At 41.4% G+C, this 20,933-nt stretch overlaps 1 protein-coding gene across 1 annotated transcript in view; it reads left to right on the top strand.

Annotated features, from left to right (window-relative positions):
* Positions 1–20,933, top strand: part of CCDC6 (coiled-coil domain containing 6) — a 107,011-nt gene that overhangs the window by 57,118 nt on the left and 28,960 nt on the right. The window contains exon 3 of the mRNA XM_036336807.1: positions 9,504–9,632. Within this exon, the coding sequence (XP_036192700.1) occupies positions 9,504–9,632 (129 nt within the window). The remainder of the gene's footprint in view (positions 1–9,503; positions 9,633–20,933) is intronic.

The raw sequence follows: 20,933 nt of genomic DNA, 5'->3' as shown, positions 1-20,933 counted from the left end.
AGTGGTCCTTTTGGTTTTTAGTTTTTCAGGGCTACCATTGCTAGTCAAAAAAAATGCTCTCACCTAATAGCTTAGGAAACAGCTGGGGCTAAATTGTGGGGGGTTTTTTTTTTTTTTTTTTTTTTTAGATGTTGCTTTTCATCCCAAATTATCTGACCCTCAGCTTTGTCTGTTCCTTGTTTCTGTTCATGGAGCAGGGAGTTTATGCATCAAATTCATGATACATCTGCCAAGAGCTCCCGGGATATTTTTAATGCATTTCAAATGCCGCAACCACCAGAGTCCAAATTATAAACCAGAATGTTCCTGTCAGTTGCATGCCAGAAGTTTCTCGGTCCTACATAATGTGTATTGTGATTAGAAAGGACGGGACCTTGATGCACCCCTTTATAGTCTTAAGAGATCATTGAGTTTCTTTCAAAATGTGTGTATGTGTATTGGCATTGTGGTTAGATTTGATATACCAGCACGGATTCCCAAAAATGTAAGGGCAAGAGGAAGGACTTAGAAGCTTCTTATGCCAGCTTCCTGACAATATGTGAGAAAATGCAGGCAGAGAGAAATTAACAGTAAAAGGAAAGTGAAGTAAAAATAATTCAATGAAGCTGGTCATGAGAGGTTGAATTGGAGTAGCGGTGAGCATTTTATTTCTAGTTGAAAAGGTGAGTCTGGGTTATTGAAGGATACGTCCATGTCCTTCAGGAACTAGAAACACTTTTCAAATGCTTTAAAAACTTTGCATTTATAAATGTTGCAATGTTTTGTATTTCTGGGGTCATTTCATTTTCAAACTATGAATTCTTTCTCTGGGCAAAGCACTCTCTATCCCTTGGAAAAAGAAACTGCTAGTTTGTATGAAATGGATTTTCAGGGCAGTAGGTTAACTCCAGAGCCTAAACGACTTCTTTATCTTATTTGTGGACCATCATTTTCTAACCTTTCTAACCAGGTTTCTGTGAAGGTATTACTACCTTAAGCAGCATCATACTATTAGAAATCCAGGAAACTCAAACTTAGCCCTTTAAGTATTCTGAGTGGATGGGAAGTCTGATGTTCTAGTAGAGCCATCTGCTCAGAAGTGAACGCTTGACACTAGTCCTTGGTGTTGACAATACTGACAAGGAAATAACATTTAAAAAATAATCAGTTTTCTGGAAGGACCTAGCTATTTTTCTTCCTTGAAAAAGTTACTTGTGCCTTCCTCTCTAGAAAATGACAGATTTGATAATTCAGACAAACCTCACTGAAGATGAATAAAAGCTAAACAAAATGCTTTGAAATTTTTATTTGAAAGAACTAACAAGATAGTGAAGAACTATTAGCCTGGGGAGGATGGGAATTGAGAGAAGACCCTAGCACTCAGGGTGGCTTTTGTACTGAGAGCATTTGCTATTCATTAAGAAACAGCTGAGAAACTTGAGTTGCGCTTTTGGTAGTTGTGAGGGGCTGGTGTTACTGAAGTCAGATCTTGCGGCTGGCCAGGGCTGGAGACAAGGATAAATCGCCCCACTTCAAGCTGGAGTCTTGAAGAGCTATGCCTTCAGGATAAGAGCGTACCAGTTTCGCATCATCTGGGGAAGGCAGAGAACATGAAGCTTTGGTTTAGGATTAAGGTAGTTCCAAACTGGATGGTGCGTGGCAGAAGAGAATGGAATTTTCTGGAGGAAGAGACCATCATCTTAGGCTACAAAATTTCAACTGCGTTGTCCAACACACAAGGAGAACCAGGCAGATGGCGATAGGAGATTTCACGAATGATAAACCAGTAGAAAGAACACAACAGAAATGGACTTGACAGATACTTTGGATATTGGATGTATCAGACATTGACTACTGAGCTTATTACATTCAAAGAAATAAAAGCCAAGCTTGAAATCTTTGTTAGGAAACTGGGAACATCACAGCATTTTTTTTTTTTTTACATTTAAAAGGTAAGTTAATAACCTGTGAATAACAATGGCAGTACATTTGAAGTTTTAGATAAAATGGACAAAATTCTTGGAAAAACATAACTTTCTACAACTGAATGAGGAAGAAATAGAAAACGAGTTTTTAACCTGTTAGAGAAATTGAGTCATTGATCAACAGACTTCCTAGAAAAAGAATTTCAGACTTATATGGTTTCACTAAGACATGTACCAAACATTCAAGGATGAAATCATTTTAATCTTCTGTAAACTCTAAAGTTAAAAAAAAAAAAAAAGATTCCCCGCTTATTTTAAGGCTAACATAACCATAATGCTCCAACTTAAGTACAGTTCAAGAAAGGCAAATTACAGTGAAATATCAATCTTAAAGCAAAAATCTTAAATAAAATATAAGGAAAATGAATTCAACAGCATATTGAAAGGATAATGCATTGTGGCCAGTTGCATTTATATAAGGTTATGCAAGGTTAATGGAAAAATGGAAAATTTGTAAGTGTACTTGGCCATATTCACAGACTCAAAAGAAAAAATCATGATCATATTCATACATGGAGCAAAGGGACTTGATAAAATGTAATAACTCATAAAATCCTAGTGAACTAAGAATAGAAGTTAAATGTATTAGTGTCTGCAAAAAGACTATCAAATATTGTGTTTAATTATGACAGTTTAACAGCTTTCCCTTTAAAGTCAAGAACAAGATAAGATGCCTGCTGTATTTACTTCTGTTCATCATGATAGTTCGTAGTCAGTACAGAAAGGCAAGAAAAAGATAAAAGATACAAGGATTGAAAAGGGGAATTAAGACTGCCACTTATTTATGATTGGGTAATTGAAAAATCTTAAACTTACAGGTAAATAATTAGAATTGAGTTGGGTTTTCCCCCACATTAAATGTATTTCTGTATTCAGCAATAACTAGTTCATGTGAAAACTTAAAAGATAGCTTCAGAAACTATGAGAATATATTCAGTGCTGCAGAAAAAAATTAGGACAATGTAAGGACAGGTAAGGAGCTGTTGAAATTTTAAGTTAGTCATTCAGGTAGTATCAGCAAAATCGTGGGAAGAAGGGAGATAATCATGTGGATTTCTGAGGGAAGAGCATTACAGCCAAAGAGAACAACTTCCTAAAGCCTTGAAGTGGGTGTGAGCAAGACAGGATCAAGGAAGACTTAGAGGTTTTGGCTTCGACGACTGGAATTATGTAAGATGGGAAAGACAGCAAGTGTAGAGCAGACTTGGAGTGAGGAGGTCAGAAGTTTAGTCAAAGACGTCTGCACATCCAAGTGGAGATAACAGATAAGCAGCGGAACAGAGGTTTTCAACAGAGAAGCCTGGGCTACACATCCAAATTTGGGAGTGTTTCCTAGAGGAGACAACCAAAGAGGTATCCTAGGAAGTCACGTAAAGAGAACACAAGGACACACCAGAGCGGGGGAAGATAATTGCAACATATATAACTGACACAAACCTACAAACCAATAAGAAAACCCAGAAGAAAACGGCAAGAGCTTTCAACAGGCTCTTCACACAATAAGCAGATAGCCAGTGGTCAGTAAACAAATGAGAAAGCACGCAACCGCATTAGTAATCGGGAAAGATGAGATTAAGCACAAGACATTACTAGAGAATTCTCATGCACCGCCCTCAGAGAATGGAAACGGTTGCAGCCATGGTGAAAACACTTTGCCATTACCTCACTGTGACCTGGCAGTTCCACTCCTGGATATGTTTCATAATGGGTGCACGTGTGCACCAGATGTGGAGCAGAGTGTTCTTTGTGGCATTGTTCATAACAGTGAAAAACTAGAAATGCCCCACATGCCCATCTTTCATAGAGGGGATAGATTGTTTATGCTCACCAGTGGGATTAAGGCGATAAAAACAGAAGTCACAATTACACTGAGGAACATGGGTGAATGAAATCACAAGTTCAGTTAGCAGAAGAAGGTAGGCAAAAAATACAAAATTAAGCAAAACTAATGTTTAGAAGTAAATAGGCAGTAACATTTCTTTTAAGAAAAAAAGATGCAGGGAAGCAAATACCTGAAGAATCAGTAGAGTGATTACTGCCAGTTGATGTTGGGCTGTGATCAGGAAGGGACACGTGAGGCTTTGGAGGAGCTGGCAATGTTATATTCCTTTATATGGGTGATGGTCACCTGAGGATGCTCTATTCATATTCTAACGGTATTGTTTGTAGTTGTCTAGTTGTGCTCATTTTGAGGCTGAATCTAGGGGAAAACAGCTCGTAGGAAGTGGAGATATTATTATTCATCTAATCGGTGTTTGCATAGATAAGTTGTTCTCTAGATGCTCTGGAGAAGAATTGAGTAAGTCCTGGTCAGTGCCCTTCACAGAGCTAATAAAGGTGATTGAGAATGCACCCCGGTGCTCGAGGGTCCCAGCACACATCAGGGGTAAGGGCAAAGGCTTTGAAGCTAGAGACCTAGGCTTTAACCCCAAATCTACCCCTTACCAGCTGTGTGACTTTAGGCAAGTTACCTTACCTCTCTAACCTGTGGTTTCATCCTTTGTCAAGTACAGACTATAGTATCTACCATAGAATATGGAGGTTTAGTGTATTGACGTACATAAAGTGCTTGGTACATAGTAACTAATGCCTTGCAGTGTTGACCGCTTTTAGAAGTCGCTAATAGAAAGGATGTGAAAAACACAATGAACTAGGCATTAAAATACACCTGCCACAGCTTAAAGGAGGGGGAGTCTTCCTTGTGCTAGGGTGTGTGGGAAGACACTGGAAGATGTCTTTTGAGCCATTCCCCAGTTTCAGTAAGTTTAAGGAGAGAGAGAGACTCAGGGACTCTAGGCGGAGGGCACCAGGGGCAGGAAGTGTGCAATAGCTTGTGTTAGAGGAGTCCAGTGTGACCAGCGGGGCTGGCCATCTGCAAGCCCCTGGACCAGAGGAGCCTCCAGAAGTGCTGCCCAGCCTGGTGGGTTTCATGTTAAAACCTTGTAAGCTTTGCCTTTACCGGCCGTTGCTACCACTCCGTATGCTTAGACCCATTCATTTTTTGTTTGCTAGATGCCTAGACTCTGAAGGCATTTATGTTTACAAACCTCCCTTAGACTGTCAAAGGGGCTGGGTGTGAAAATAGCACAAGAAAAGTATGGGAAACTTACGTGGAGGGACTTGAACACCATGCTAAGGAGTTAAGTCCCCGGGTGCCATGGAAGGGTTTTGAGCAGGGTGTTGAAGTAACAGGGTTTGTCTGCTCAGATGACCTGGGAGATCTGTTAGGAGGCTTTGACTGGCCCAGTGAAGAGGAACCAAAGACCTGAGCTAGACTGGGGCACGAGCTCAGAAAGAAGAGGGCGTGTTTGACAGCTGTTACAGAGGCTGACTTAACGGCATTGGGTAACTGAAGAGACCTGAGGTGTTGACTGAGAATAATGGTTCCAGTAACAGAAGGGGGAGGAGGTGGGAATCAGTGTGGGCATGGGAGGCATTAAGTGGTGATGTTCTCTCCGTTTGAGGTGGGAGGCTGACTTTCTGCTCAGGCTGCTCAGTGCAGCAGTTGTGAAAAGTTGGTTTTTGAGAGACTCAGTGTTCCGAGCCCCTTTGAACTCTTCTTCAAAGCTCATGTTAATAACGTGATAATTGTTGACAGTCCAATGACTTAATGTGGTTATTGTCTTATGGTGGCCTTTATGTTGCCTAAAGCAGATGGTTGTGGGACTGTGGTGAGTACACAAGAGAGAAATATGAGTGTTGACGAGTGAAAACAGAGGCAGGGGCATCTTGAGTGTATTTTCAAGTTGCATTGAGGAAGCTGAGTCCTGGGGCTGGTGGCCGGAAGGCTTGCCTCACTTGGCCTGGGCTGGATTAGCAACAAGCCCAGATTTGCAAACACACGTCACCCAGCCCACCTACATGTGCACCTATGGTGCGTCTCTCCGGTGAACGATTTTCAGTGCCTCTACCTGCAAGAGAGAATTTTGCCCAGAATAAATGTAGTGAAGCGTTCCTGACTCACTTATATAAGAGGACTGGACCACAGAAAGGTCACCAGAAAGCCTTGACAAATGATATGACAACAATTATTGAAAACTGAATGGATGCTTACAGTTAGCCTGTTTCAGGTCAAATTAACATTATACTTGTATTTTTTTAAATGGGCTGGAAATTTGCTTTGGGACTCCACACATGGAATCAGATATAATAAGAAAATGCTCACGTTTCAGTAGTACTTGGAATTTTACAGATTTAGAGTTATAGCTTTGCCTGTGACTTTTTCAGTTAATGTTGATAGATTTTTCATGCTGATTCCTAAGGAACAAGTCTTTATATAATCCTAATTCCAGTGAAAATGTACTGCGCCTCGATGGATCATCTGTTATATAATGTGACCTAAGTTTCACAGGGCTGCCTTTTTCGTTAATGTAAACAATATATTGCACACAGAAGGCTATTCCATAATGCTTGAGATTTACTTTATAAAAAGTGCATTTATAGAAAATTCTGAGTTTGAAAAATAACTTAATATACCTAAGCAAGCGTTTTGCTTTAGGTATATTTAAGGCAAACACATGAGCTATATTTTAAACACATTAGTAGAATGTGCTTGACTATGTACTTCTTAGTTTGAATTCTTTTTGTTCTAGTTCAGGATGTTTTGACCTTCTTGGGAGATTTAAAATTGCTCATAAAAGCATTAAGACTTTGATTAGAAATTGAAAATCATGCCTTGAGTTTTATGGCCGTATTGAAGATGCTACTCTGAGATGAAACAGGAGTTTATTTCTGATAGTTAGTCTTGGGCCAGCCTCAACCAGGCTTCGTTTAGGGTTTGTGTTTGTAGTGTCATGAGCTACAGCTTTAAAATAGGTGAATTCAGGGTATTGGTTTAAGCCTATGGGGCCAAATGGTTTGAATTTGCATGGTATCTATTTAAAACACGAACAATTTCTAAATTTTTCTCATGCAAACTGTAATGAGGCAAACTCCATGGTTATTAGTTTCCTCAAGAATTCTCTGCCCCCGCCCCCCCCCCCCCACCCGCCCTGTCTTGTTCATCTTAACTCTCATCTCGTGGATTTTTTGGGGGGAGGGGGTTGTTTCTGTGTTTCTCTCTCTGTTTCTCTTTTTATTGCTGGATTCTTTGTTTCAAGGAAGAAGCATATTTTCTGTTCCCAGTGTTCTCTGCAGAAACTTTATGCCCTGCTTTTGCATTGCATGTCACCTGAGAGATGGCAGAACACAGCAGGCAGCAAAGCTGTTCGTTTCATCTGTCTTTTGGGGAAGATGAAAACTGAGTTTTTGGCAAACAGATCTCAGGGTGACTTGATATTTTCCAAATGGGTTAGTGTAACCCAGGGACCTAACTTGAGTTCTGGTAACGACAGCTTTACCGTCCAATTTTCCTTGGAGTATAGCTTTTGAGAGTGAGAAACCTCTTAAAATGGAGAGCTTTTACAGATTTATTAATCAGATATTGATAGAATTACACCATCTGTCCCAATATGAATATTTTCCAGTAAGCCAATGAGAACCTTCTCTTTTTTAAGATTAATGTTGGTGGGGAAGAGATTTTCCATCTTCAGATTGCATCCTTTATTGTGTTAATTTCCCCCAGGACCAAAGCCTAACCTTAATAAAGGATGGGGGGGAGGGGGTTCTCTCAAATAAAAATAGCAGCAATTGGAAACATATTGGAGGAAACCACAGCTTTAACAAAAAAGCTTTAGCAAATGATTTAAAGGTTGTAAAGTTCATTTTTCTAAAACCAGTAGATATCATTTAAGCTTAGTGTTGATAAACTATTTTAAGGTAAAGATACTATCTCAACTATAGCATAGTATCCACAGATAGATGTACCCATTTTGCTGTGTTTGTTTTTTGTTTTTTTCTTCTCATAAGTCATATTTTTTCCCATTTGGACCTTTTATGTCTGAAATGCCAGGAACTCTTCTTGTTCGCTGTCCGTTCTTCATAGTTCTTTTAATTACTGCTTGATCTTGCAGAACCTGAGTTGTAAAGAGCTGGCTAAAAATAGACTTGTCACTGTAAGCACCTCCTCACATCTGCTTTTTTCTGGGTCCCTGCAAGGTTGACCAGCTTTTTCTTTTTTTTTCTTTTTTTTAGTTGCATATCAAAAACAGTTGGAGGAATAACAGCATCTGTGTAGTCAACATTTCCAGTGTTAGAAGATGATGTTGGATTTTAACCTTTTTTTTCCCCCCCACCAAATCTGTGCGTTCAGAGCAGTGGGAATTGTCAGAGGTGGGCAGGGGCAGGTAGCCATTTAGAGGCTGATCAGGTCCTGGTGAGCCTGCGCTGTTGTCCATCGCACCCTCTGCAGGGTTTACAAAGAGACACAGCACCCCTTGGGCGAGCCTGCGGGGCATCATTTTCTGTGCTTAATCGTTTGACTTGCCGAGGGTGCACTAGGCATGAGTGGGTGGAGGAGTCTAGAGTCGACCCGTCTTAGGGGTTTGCTCAGGATCCAGTTCGGGAAGCACCCGTTTGGTGTTCAGAGTGGGGTTTTGGTTCCGGGTTCTGCTGCTTTCTAGCCGAATTGCCTTGGTCCAGGAACCTTGTTGTGACATAAAAAGTGGGGGTGATCATGCCTGCCTAACGCATGTGAAGGCCTGGGATACAGCGTCTGTGCAAAGAAATGCATTTGAAGGGAAAACGAGGGAGCAGTGTCATCTTAAACCAAATAAAGCGCGAGTTCCTTCATTGTGTTTCAATAGCTTTTACTTAATCTCCCCTGGGTTCTGAACACAGCAGGCCCTTGCACACTGTTTCTTCCAATCCCTGCCATGGACCAGCAACCCTCCACTTGAGATGTCCAACGAGCGCCTGGGGACTGTTGAAAACCCCACTTGTCTTGTGTCCACTGGGTTTCTGTTACTCCTTTTTGAAGGTTGGAGTAAATTATTTTTTTGTATTTTCTCTTCCAACTTATTTAATTGCATAAATAAGAGGCTTTCCCCCTCTTGGTTTTTAAGAAAGATGGTAGGAGGTGTGATGTATGATCTCATTATAGGAAGATAATGAATTATTTTTGCCAAAGCATGTTCTCTAGAACATTGGGAAACAGCATCCAGAATAATTTAGGAAGTATGTGTTGTGATTGTAACATTTATTTCCTCTCTACACACATTATGTAACTCTGAGTAAACTGTGTAATTCATTTACTGACAGTACAAAATTTCTTTTTTAATTTATTAATTTTTATGCCTATGGTTCTATGTTAAAAAGTAAGTTTCCTTCCTTCCTCATTCCCTAGCCTCCCAGTTCCTCTCTACAGAGGCAACCACTTAATGTTTTTTAAAATTGAAATCCATGTAATCATGGTTTGATGCTCGTAATGTATTTGTCCTTTCATCTCTCGGCCTTTGGTTAAGATCGAGTGCCTGTGTGTGTGTGTGTGTGCAGTGTAATTGCTGGTTCTAAGTTAGGGGACCGGCGAGCAGCAGTTACTAGGCACACGTTGGGCATATATGAGCAGAGGTGAGCAGCGTCGCTCTTGCGGTGATGTCTCTCCGTGTAACCAGCCTCTGGAGCCGGGGTTTCCACAGCGTCTGTGTGTGTTTCACTTTCCAGTTGCAGCATGAGAAAGCCGAACTGGAGCAGCACCTCGAGCAGGAGCAGGAATTCCAGGTCAACAAACTGATGAAGAAAATTAAGAAGCTGGAGAACGATACCATTTCTAAGCAGCTGACCTTAGAGCAGGTAAGCATGGAAAGCTCTCGCCACACATTTCCCCCCTCACGGCACCCACTGTTCTTTCAAGCCTGAGGGTGCCATGAGGACTTGCAGGGAAGAACACTTCTCAGCTCTTCTTCCCACGGGGAGACTTCGTTTCTGAAGGAAGCACTGAAGGTCTGCACAGCACCCGCTCCCTCTCACGCACACTTTCTCTTTCTCTAACCGCCGTGAATAAACCTTGAGGAGATGTTGTGTTGTTCTGATTGACAGGCAGGCAGGAAACGTTAGGTTCCTATTTGCAAAGGGGGAAGAATGTGTTTTTAACCACAGGATAGTTTCTGTGAAAGTTCCCGAGACAGTGTTGCTTCTATTTCAAGGGTTTTTCAGAACAAACGTTAGCTTTTTTTTTTTTTTTTTTTTTTTTTTTAATTACTAGCAACCGTATATGAACTCTGTCTTCTCCCACCTAGATTTGTGAGTTCAGATATGGAATCAGAGTCTCGGTTGCTCACCTGATTCAGCCACTAACTAGTTGTATGGCCTTGAATTAACTTCATTTCTCTGGCCCAACTTTTCCATTTGTAAACAGAGAAGGACACACTAAATTCAGGAATGCTAAGCTTAGAAAGGTGCAGAAGGAAGACAGAAACAGTGCACAATCCCTTTGTCCATTGCCCTTGGCAGACGTTGGTATTTGGTTGAGCCCTTGCCCGAGGAGTCCAGACTGGCTCTTAGACTCCAGCACGTAGAACTGTGGGCAGCGGTGATTGGTCCACACAGGTTGGTGTGTCAGACAAAGTTACCTGTCAGTCCCTGGCCTACATCCTCCTTCATGCTTTCCCCACTATAGTGTCCTGAAATGTTATTTCCCCTGAGACAAATAAGAGGCTGATCACAGTGTCTGTTATCTGGTTTCCATGTAAAATTCAGTATATTGATTAACACCTTCCAGCTCTTTGTAATATGGATCCCGATTGCCAGTTTGATGATTTGTCTAACCCTTTCATGCAAAGTGGTCTGATTTATCCCATCTCTAGGCTCTCTGTGTGTATCTTTCTGTGTATCCATGCTGACTGGTTCTTAAGTCACCTCAGAACTGCACTAGCTTCTTCATTATGCCTGCGAATGAATGGTGATGGGAATGCGAGGTTTGAGAAGTCAGGGTTTGTTTGAAACTCACCTAGCTGACTTTGCATGTTATTCTTGACCCTACCTATATGTCAGAAGTAAGAATGTGACTGGGTTTTCCAAGACTATGAATAATGGCCCTAAAAATATTTTCTCTGTCCCTTTCAGATAAAAGAAAAAAAAAGTTCCATTCCCAAGGTTTTGCTATTTTATACGTATTCAGAGTAATCTATTTTTACCACTTATCTTCAGAATTCAGGTGCAATATCTAAATTTAGAAGGCTTCCCCCCCCCCGCGACTAGCCCCCCAGTTTAAAAACATTTTGTTCTAAAGTTCACCTGTTTAATTCTCAGGGTAGGCAATAGCCAGTTAGTTCTATTCAAGTTAAAGCTTTGAAGATTCTTGTTAAGTCCCTGATACACCAAGTACTTGTTAGTGGTACTCGTTAATAAATAATTAACCAAATGACATTCTCACAGTAGTTGGTACTGCGAGAACTTCACATGGCCATGGCCTTCACAGTGAAGGTGGTCAATAATGGAAACGGCTTTGCTCTTGTGTTTGTTCACAGGCTCCTAAGGAGATCTTGGGTTGAGGCCTGTAACCCCCAGGGTGGCCACAAGGGGGAGGTAGTAGCCTAGTGTCAGAGAGAGAAGGGCAGTCTCATCCCAGAGTCCCTGAGAGAGGATGGCTTGCTGCACCCCCTTACGACTCTTTAGTGGTTTCACTGACTGAACCCCTTTAAAATGAGGCCCAAGGCACACATTCTCTCTGAGCTAATGACTTAGTGCATTTTTAGGTAATTTCAGACCTCAACAGTAAAGAGGTGGATTTCCACAACGGAATACGTGCTTTGCTAAGACCTGTACCAGAAATAAACCTCAGATCCCGGATATCAAGTTCCTGTTTTAATTAACATGGAGAAATTGAACATAATCATAACCCCCCCCCCTTTGTTTTGGACATGTTCAGGATGAGTAAATGTTGGAGATTTTACTCTATTTTGCTTCGCTATAAATTATTGTAGTCAGTGTTTAGGGGAAATGTTTATTTTTTTCCTTGGGTGGAAATAAATCTGTTTTATGTTTCCTTGGATGTGATCTGCCTCTCTGTGGTCATCTCTTGGGATCATCATCTGTATTATATTATATACAGTATGTCGTAATCTATGTTATATAATGTATCCTGTATTATGCATTATTACCGGAAGAGCAAAGGCATGTACTATACTATGCTTTATAATGATTAGTGTGTGGTGCATGCCTTTGCTCTTCTATCTGACAAATTAAAATTAGAAGCTATTTGAAGGTGATTTTCAAGGTGCCTTATGCCCTACGTGCTTTGCTGGAAGAAGTATGGATTTGGACAGGTGACTGAGGAGTGGTCTTTTCTATTTTGGAAGGCAGTTCAGTATAGTGTTCAGGGCCTGGGCACATTGCTTGTAGGAAACCAGGTGTGAACTGTTTCCTCTGCTCAATATCTTATTTCCCTTTTTTTATTGTAGCATCTTTATTGAGATAAAATTCACATACCATATAAATCACCCATTTAAAATGTATAATCCAGTGGTTTCTAGCATATTCGAAGTTGTATAATGATAATCACAATCAGTTTTAGACCATTTCATCAGCTCAGAAAGAAACCTTGCACCCTTCAGCTGCTACTCAATCGCCTCTCCCCCTTAAGCAAGAACCACTCCACTATCTGTCTCTGTATACTTGCCCATTCTGGAGACTTTATATACATGGAATCATATAGTACGTGGTCTGTTGTGATTGTGATTGGCTTCTTTCACTTATATAATGTTTTTATCCATGTTGTAGCATGTGTCGGTACTTCATTCCTTTCCTGGCCATATAACGTTCCGCTGTATGGGCATACCATATTTTGTTTATCCATTCATCATTTGATGTTCGTCTGTGTTGTTTCAGCCATTTGGTTGTAAATAATTCTGCTGTGAACGTTCATATACGTATTTTGTGTGGGCATCTGTTTCATTATTCTTAGATGTATCTCTAGGAGTGGGATTGCTGTGATGTCTCTGTTTGCCTTTTACAGGGATTGCTAGACTGTGTTCCAAAGTGGCTGCGCCACACTGATGATGAAGTGGTATCTCCTGGCGGGTTTATAGTTCCCTGATGGCTAATGATGTTGAGCATCTTTTCAGGTGCTTGTTAGCCATTTGTGTATCTTCTTAGAAAAAAAGTCTATTCGAGGTCTTTTTATCATTGAATTCTAAGAGTTCTTGATATTCTAGATACAAGTGCCTTATCAGGTATATCATTTCTGTGTGTGTGTGTGTTTCACTTTCTTGATCGTGTGCTTTGAAACATGGAAGTTTTAAATTCTGGTGAAATCTAATTTATCTATTTCTTTTGTTGCTTTTGCTTTTGGTGTCATATTTTAGAATCTATTTCCAAATCGGAGTTCATGAAGATTTATCCCTCTGTTTTCTTCTAAGAGTTTTATACTTTTGGCTCTTACATTTAGGTTTTGATCCATTAGAGTTATTAATTTTTGTGTATAGTGTGAGGTAGGGGATCCAAATTCATTCTCTTGAGCGTGGCTATCCCATTGTCCCAGTCAGTTCACTTTTGAGCCTCAGGTTCCTTATCTATAAAATGGCAATGGTAGCAAACTTATGTTAGATGCCATGAATGAAAGAGAGTGTAAGGTGATTCACACAATGCTTCCTGTATAAGCACTCAACATAAGTTGGATGCTGCTGTTAATTTTTAAATAATCCATATTTTGAACCTAATGGGTTGCATGTGCAGAAGGAATATTGGAAGGCCTTCTACCATGGATTTGTGTTGGCCATAACATGTTTGTTTTAAAGGTATAGTGTGGATTGTAATGGCTTTTAAGTAGGTGTGGGGAGCTGATATAGGGTTAAGCCTCGGACTGACCTGTTGGCAGTCACAAACAGGTCTTCCGAGTCTTAACCCAATCCGAGAGGTGGCCTCTGATTTACACATGCTATCATTTAAAAAAATAAAAAAGGGGGAATTTGCCGGAAGCCAGTCCATCCTTGCTGCTTGACACAGTCGCTGCAGGAAGAAACATCTGCACAGCATATGTTTCAAGGGACCTGGCGTATATGGCATACTGTTCTTAATATGTTTGCTCCCCTTCTTAGCGCTATGTGTTTTAACCAAGGCCACCTCTCTGGGAAAGGTTGTTTCCCCAGGTTCGGATTTTTCCCTGGAGTTAGGGATTAACAGGACTAAGGAAGGGGATCAGTAAAACCCCTTAACTAAGTGCCAGGAGGGTAGTTAATCACTTTAACTACGAACAGTCACGCTTAAGCTACATAATCTTTACTTAGGATAATCTCCTTCAGTTACTTCCTTGTATCTTAACAGAATAGAGTAGTGACCTTGGAATGGAGATAACAAATGCCCTAACCTTTGGAATAGAATGGATAGGATTAAAATCAAATGGTATAAATACAGATATAACAGGAGAATAAAGAGAGAACTTCACTATGCTGATCAACTGAACGCTGCCTCTGTGTCATTCCTTCTTTGCCGACTCCGTCCACACCTTTGGGAGTCCCTGGACCTGCTGGGGCAGGACCCCAACAAGTAGGCACCTGCCCACTCCCTGTTAACAGGGTTTGAGACTCCGTCTTGGACTGTTTTTGAAAGTAGGCCCCAATTAACTCACAAGGCAGAAGGCCCTCCTTGTAAATTTCTCTCCAAAAGTCAGGCCTTCGCATGGACACTTAGTCAGATAGCATTTATTCTCCTCGTAGACCCAGAGCCTGGGATCCTTTCATTCTTCAAGTAGGGAATGTTAAGCTCCATCATCAAGGTCTCTGTGCTATAAATGGTCTGTTCTGTTGGTGTTTTGCAATATATGAATCCATAGGATTTTAGACCTGGAAAACTAAAATCCTATGAATTGGGGAAGGACTATCTTTGTCTCCAGACCCTGGCGGAGATGTGAGACAGTGGGGAAATCATCAGGAAATCCAGAGGCAGGGTCTTCGGGTCTCCTCCCAGGCTTTGGGACAAGTTTCCTGCTCCCCTCGCCTCTGAAAAAGCAGTGGAGGTGGCTTCGTGTGACTTGCCACTTGATGGTAGACCGAGTTGGCTTGTAAGTGGCCTAACCTGCTTACACTGCTTTTTCAGAAATGGAAACCCAGACGGAGAACAAGAGGTTTCCTCAAGTTGCATGGCTAAGGAGTTCTTAACCATTTATTTTAGCTACCTTTTGGGCATTTATTTAGCATTCTGAAAATAATGTAGAAAAGCATGTTCAGAATAATGTGAAAGTATGAGGCCTTTGCTGCACTGATAGTTAGCATTAGTCTAATGAACTGGATTAATCTAGTCAACAGGACATTAGTGCTCCTGGGGGCTTGGAACAAACAGTGGTGGTGGCCATGATTATAAAGACTTTTATTCAAATATGTATTCACTGTCAGTTGCTTATTTGGCGTTCACATTTTCCTAGGTAAGAACATTTAGAACTTGGAATATTCTCTATGTCAACAAATCTTGATCTGAATGATTTCTGCCAACAAGGAAGGATTTTTCTTCTCTGGAGAAGGATAACCAGCATTAAGAGGCATGCATTCGTTTATTTATTAAATGAAGTTCAACCCACCAGATGTGAGGGCCTTCTGTGCACTTGGCTCAGAAAATTATCTTATGGGAAAGAAGAAAACAGAAGCCAGAAACAGGTGGACTGCATACTTAACCCTTTATTAGGTAGTATAATAGAAAAATACCGGAATCAGCTAGTGGAGAATTGGCAGTGCAATCCGGCAAACACTCAATATGACGAGCAGGATTGCCTGCCCTGTACCAGACACACCAGGGTCGTTTTCTCAGTTAATCTTGTCATTTGGGGTATGTTTTCTTGTCCGAGATGTCCTTTAAAGCACAGATACCCATATCTACAGGTTGGATTTAGAATTGGAATGGTAATTCCACTCATTAGCACCCATTTGTACCGATAGCATTTTAGCCTTGTGTAGTTGGGAGGTTCTTCTGTAGCTTCAAATCTTCCTCCCATCTGGATAAGCTGGGTGATCTCAGGCAAGCAGTTGGTTCTCTGCTGTGAAACAGACATAATCCCTAACCTGTAGGCTGGTTGGGAGGATTAATCTTCCATTGTGCCGCTCCTCACTTTCCATGCGTGTTGCATAGTGGTTGCAGTGTGGACTACACAGCCAGAAATAAGTTTACGTGGCAACCCAGGGCACTGATGTTTTTGTAACTGTATATGTGACTGGGACAGGTTTCATCCAACAACCGTGTGTGCTTTGCACTGATTTTCCATTCAACCTTATTTCATGTTTAGCAAAATGTAGGTCACAACTGACTCAACTAATTTCACAATCCAGTAATGGGTTGTGACCTGCAGTTTGAAAAACATGCTCTGATGTGCCCAGTGCTTTCCTGCCCTAGATCTCCATGGACCTGTTTCCTCTGCCTGGGCTACTTTCTCCCTCCCGCTCCCATCCTCATTCATCTAACTGACGCCCTCCTCCCAGTCACTCAGGGGTCTGTGCTATAAAGTACCTGCTAACATTCAGTCCTTCTCTTGCAACGCTTGGTACACAAATAGTAGTTAGCAAACAGTTAAACAAATTGTGTCTTCCCTCTAAATCCCCTGGAAGGTAGAGGTAGGTGTTGACCTCACCACTATATCCCTGGTGACTCACATCTAGTCAGTGCTCCAAAAATTGTAGCTGCTGCCATTAATAATGTCTGTGGTAGATGACATAGGATATAAATGTGCATGCATATCAGTTGAGCCTCAGATGTCTCACCACCTTCCTTCACCTGGTTACCTGTTACTTTATGAATCTCTGTGCTCAGATGTCATCTGTGACCCCACCACTTTGACGTCCTCTTTGTCCATGCTACGGTCAGTGCACCTGTATGGCACATATCCTGCATTAATTCAACACCTTGATTACGTGCCTGCCATCTGCCACGAACTGCTGAGAAAGGTCCCTGGCCTCACGGAGGCTGGTCTAGTGAGGGCAGTGAACCTATGGACAATGACGAGCGATGCTCTGTGCAGTGTTGTGGAGAGGAGCAGCGTTCCCGTTGCAACCCCGTTCCCCATACCAACTGAGGAGGACCTGAAGCTCCTTGGTGCTGGGTTTGATTGTTTGTTAATTGATACACACGGGCTGGTAGAGCTAAGTCCAGCTTGTTTCAGGGAACCAGGGATGTGAGAGGAGACAGGAATGGAAGAGGAGAATGCAGTAAAAAGTGAGTGCAGTTACTGCATGGAATAGAGATGCCGAGAACAGAGAAAATAACCCAGGAAGAAGATTTGAAGTTGAATCCCTTCTCTTTGTTGCCAGACAAGGAAAGAGGGGGTGGGGAGAGGGGTTGGCAGTCTGTGTATGGGGACTTTGAGGGCACAAGCTTGCCTTTATAGTGAGGGCCATGCGGAAGGCTGCCATGGAGCTGCACCAAGGCTCATGCATGCCTCTGCTGGCAGGTGCCCAGTGATTACCTTTAGCCAGCAGACAACATCAGCCGACGACGCTTGACAAGACTCTGGCTTCCAGGGGCATTGCAGGGGCGACACCCACTGGCCCAATGTCTCTCACCAAGTCGCAGAGGCTGGGGCTTTAAATAATGTTTTGTAATTCTCAGGACAAGGTTTACGTTTTGTTTTGTTCTCTCTCTCTCTCTCTCAGGAAGCATGGTATATTTTAAGTTCTATGAGGAAGAAAGGAAAGTTTTAGGTTTCTAGCTTTTAGAACAGGGGTTCTTAGTGAAGGCTACCAGGTGGGCTCTGCCTTACTTGTCTGGAAGTTAATTTTTTCAAACCAAACTGACATCATAATCAGTCTCCATACAAGGCAGACTTATTTTAGTAGCTGCAGCGACCGACTCTAGTGAGTTACACAGAATATCTGCATGTCCTGGTGACTGAGCTGTGAACTGAGTGGCCAGTGGCTCATGTTCAGATTTGTGTCCTTGGTTGATTTTTTGTTGTTGTGGTGGTGGTGGTGGAACAAAGTATTTCTTAAATTCATGGGTAGTGTGACCATACTGGGTTTTCAAGCATTTCATTCATGCTAACAGCTGCCCTGGTAGCCCCTGGCAGTGGGAGACCGCTGTTGTAATAGCTCTGGGCAGCACCTGCTGGTGTCTGTGTGCCTTTTTTGTTTTTGTTTTTTCAAAGAACAACCACGTTCCTTGAGGTTTCACTTGCATTAAGGGCATGAAATTTAATGAACACTATGCTTGCTTTGAAATTAGATTTCAAATACTGATCTCAAATTATGGAAGCCTTGGAATCTTTATTATTAAACATTTGCATTTTAAAAGTAATCTATTTCTCTTTCAAGAAACTGGAAAACATAGAAGTACAAAAATGATGAAACATTACCTAGACTACAAGCCTCCCCAAACAACTGCTATTTATATTTGTCCTTCATTCTCCTCCTCCTCCTCCTCCTCCTCCTCTTCCTCTTCTTCCTCCTTTCTTTAACAGCAGTGTATTATAATTTGCTGCCCGGCTTTTAATTTTTTTTTTTTTTGGTAAAATGTAACAACCTGTGTGTGCACATTCAGATGAGCTGCATTGGGGGCACAGCCAGACATAATCACAGTCAACCCCAAAGTCCCCTCAGTGGGAATTTGATTATAGCAAATCCTTGAGGGTGTTTGGGCGACTTGAGAAGCTTGGGTACAAGCTTTCTGCCTATTGTTTGTTTGAAGGGGGAAACGCCTCAGTGCAGAGCTGAAAAGTTAGTGGGATTTGGTGCCCAGGAAGTAGGGAAACTAGGGGCACTGGGCGATATCTGAAGTTCCAGTAGGCTCGCTTTGCGGTGGATTTGCTTTGTAATCCAGGAGCTGTCTGAGGTCATGAAGCTAACCGAGGGGTCCCAACTCCAGGCTTTTGAAAGTAGATTCAGCTCTGTCAGGGACACAGACAAGTATCTCTATGTGATGTGGTTACCACCATCACCACCACCACCACCACCTCCCTCTCCCCGAACCCCTAGAATTCCTTCCCTGGACCTCATTTCAGTGAAGTACAGAGACTCACTGTGTTCCATCTTGTCAGACTCTATTTTGAAGCATCAGATACCACTTGCCATGTGGACCAATTTGTACAGTACAGACAACCTTACACGACGGCCGGGAAAATATTAAACGTGTTTCCTTTGTAAAAAGGAACCTCATCATGATCTGACAGTGTGCATTTCTGGTAAAGCACTGGGGTGGAGACTGCCTGTTAAGTTGGAGGACATTGGTGTGCTACAGCAAGGGTAATAAACCCAGAGATACTAAACCCAGACTTCCTAGTTGCTTATAATTTCGAAATCAACAAAGTCTATTTCTTTATGACCAAGATAAGAATTTGGTTGATGATTTAGAAGAGGCGTTGCATTCCCCCTTCGCTGAACCATGGCTAGAGAATGAAAGTTAGTCATAAATCTAACAACTCTATGTAAAGAAGTGGGATGGGTATGGTCATGACTAGAAAGAAATGATTTCTTTTATCCAAGAACTTTCATTTTAGATAAAGCACATTAAGAGAAGTTTCCCAAATGTTATTTTGTGAAGGAAGCTTATTTTAGATAATGGACAGATAGTAGCCCCTGATGTAATAGTGTATTTGTAATACACACTATATGACTTCTTTCCAAGCACTTTTCCTTGATGTAGTGAAAGGATGTCCATTCAAGATGCGGAAACCTGCTTTCCATCAATGGTAATTATTTGGTAAAAGAGTCCCCTAGAATTATAAACCTAGTATCACATCTGTTTAACATTGTGATGAAAACTTAAGTCCAGAAACTATATAAATCTGAGTAATTATAAGTGTGGGGAACTCATAAAGGCCTTCATTTTTCAACATCACTGAACTAAAGCAAAATTTATTGAGCTGATAAACTATGAAATAGTGTCATTTTCACATTAATGTTAATGGGATATTAATGTTATCCTGAAGTTATTTTTATAGGAACATAATTTTTTAGAAGAAAACAGTTGTACACTATGATAAAGAAGTTTAACTCTGGGCAATGTGAGAAATTCTCAGTCTTCAGAAGCTGTCATTTATCCTTTGAGAGTATATGGGCTTATTCTGTATTTTATATATGTAAGTTAACATCCTAAATTAAGGGTTTTACTATTAAGTTATATTAGGAAATTGTCATTATTTAAGATTAGATGTCTTTAAGTATTTTCTTTTATTAAAAATAGTAAATTTCTTTTACAAAGTGGGTGGGGGTAGGAAAAGGTAGGAATACAAATTATCACCAATATAACTTTCATCCAAAAGACAACCCTATTTATCTTGCTGTATAAATAGTTCTTTACGATGTTTTTGCATGTTTTTCCCCTCTCTCAGTATATTTCTGAGGTACATAGATAAATTTCTTTCCCATTGTAATTTTCGGCCTCCTAAACTTGAACGTAACTGTCCTTCCTTTCCTTTTCTCCTGTTCTTCACTGACAAACTTCCATTGGCTCTTCCTGTGCTCAGCGCTGTGATGACCTAGAACAGTGGCTCTCAACCTTGGCTGCCCATTAGAATCACCTGGGAATCTTATTAAAATCCTGACTTCTGGGCCTCATCCTCCGGAAAGTCTGTTTCTTTGTTACAGAATTATGGCCCCACCCCATAACAAAGAAACAGAATTTCCGGAGGACGAGGCCCAGAAATCAGGATTTTAAAGATTCCCAGGTGATTCTAATGGGCAGCCGAGGTTGAGAACCACTGGCCCAGAACTTGTTTTTAATTCTGAACCAGCCTCGGCTTGATTAATCCAGTAGGTCCCTCTGGGGCTCTGTGGTCCAGGAGCACCTGTCTTAACTCATCTGTAACACAAATTGGCTGCTTGATTTCTTAAAAAAAATTTTTTTGCCAGAAGGTAAGGGTCAGATGTTTTCTAGCCGAGGAGAATTGCCAGTGCTGAGCACAATTCCACCGATCGCCTGAGCAGATGCCAGCTGAGGCCCTGTTTAAGGTTTGCCTTACTTGCCTCTGTCGCTTTAATGTGCGAAGGCTTTGTCAGGGACCAAGGACCATTGTGCATGGTTCTAACCCCTTTGTGTCAGTTGCACATCATATATTTCAATAGCTCCCTCATGAATCTTGTTAGTCACTTCTTTCCCGTGTACAGCAGGTCCTCGATGACCATCGGACCTTGATTGTGTTAATGAGATACCATAGGAACTTAACTCTTGTTTATATCTATT

This window comes from Myotis myotis, unplaced genomic scaffold, assembly GCF_014108235.1.
Source record: "Myotis myotis isolate mMyoMyo1 unplaced genomic scaffold, mMyoMyo1.p scaffold_m19_p_15, whole genome shotgun sequence".
Taxonomy (NCBI): Eukaryota; Metazoa; Chordata; class Mammalia; order Chiroptera; family Vespertilionidae; genus Myotis; species Myotis myotis.
The sequence above is the reverse complement of the archived record's forward strand: the minus strand, read 5'-3'. Positions and strand labels throughout refer to the sequence as shown.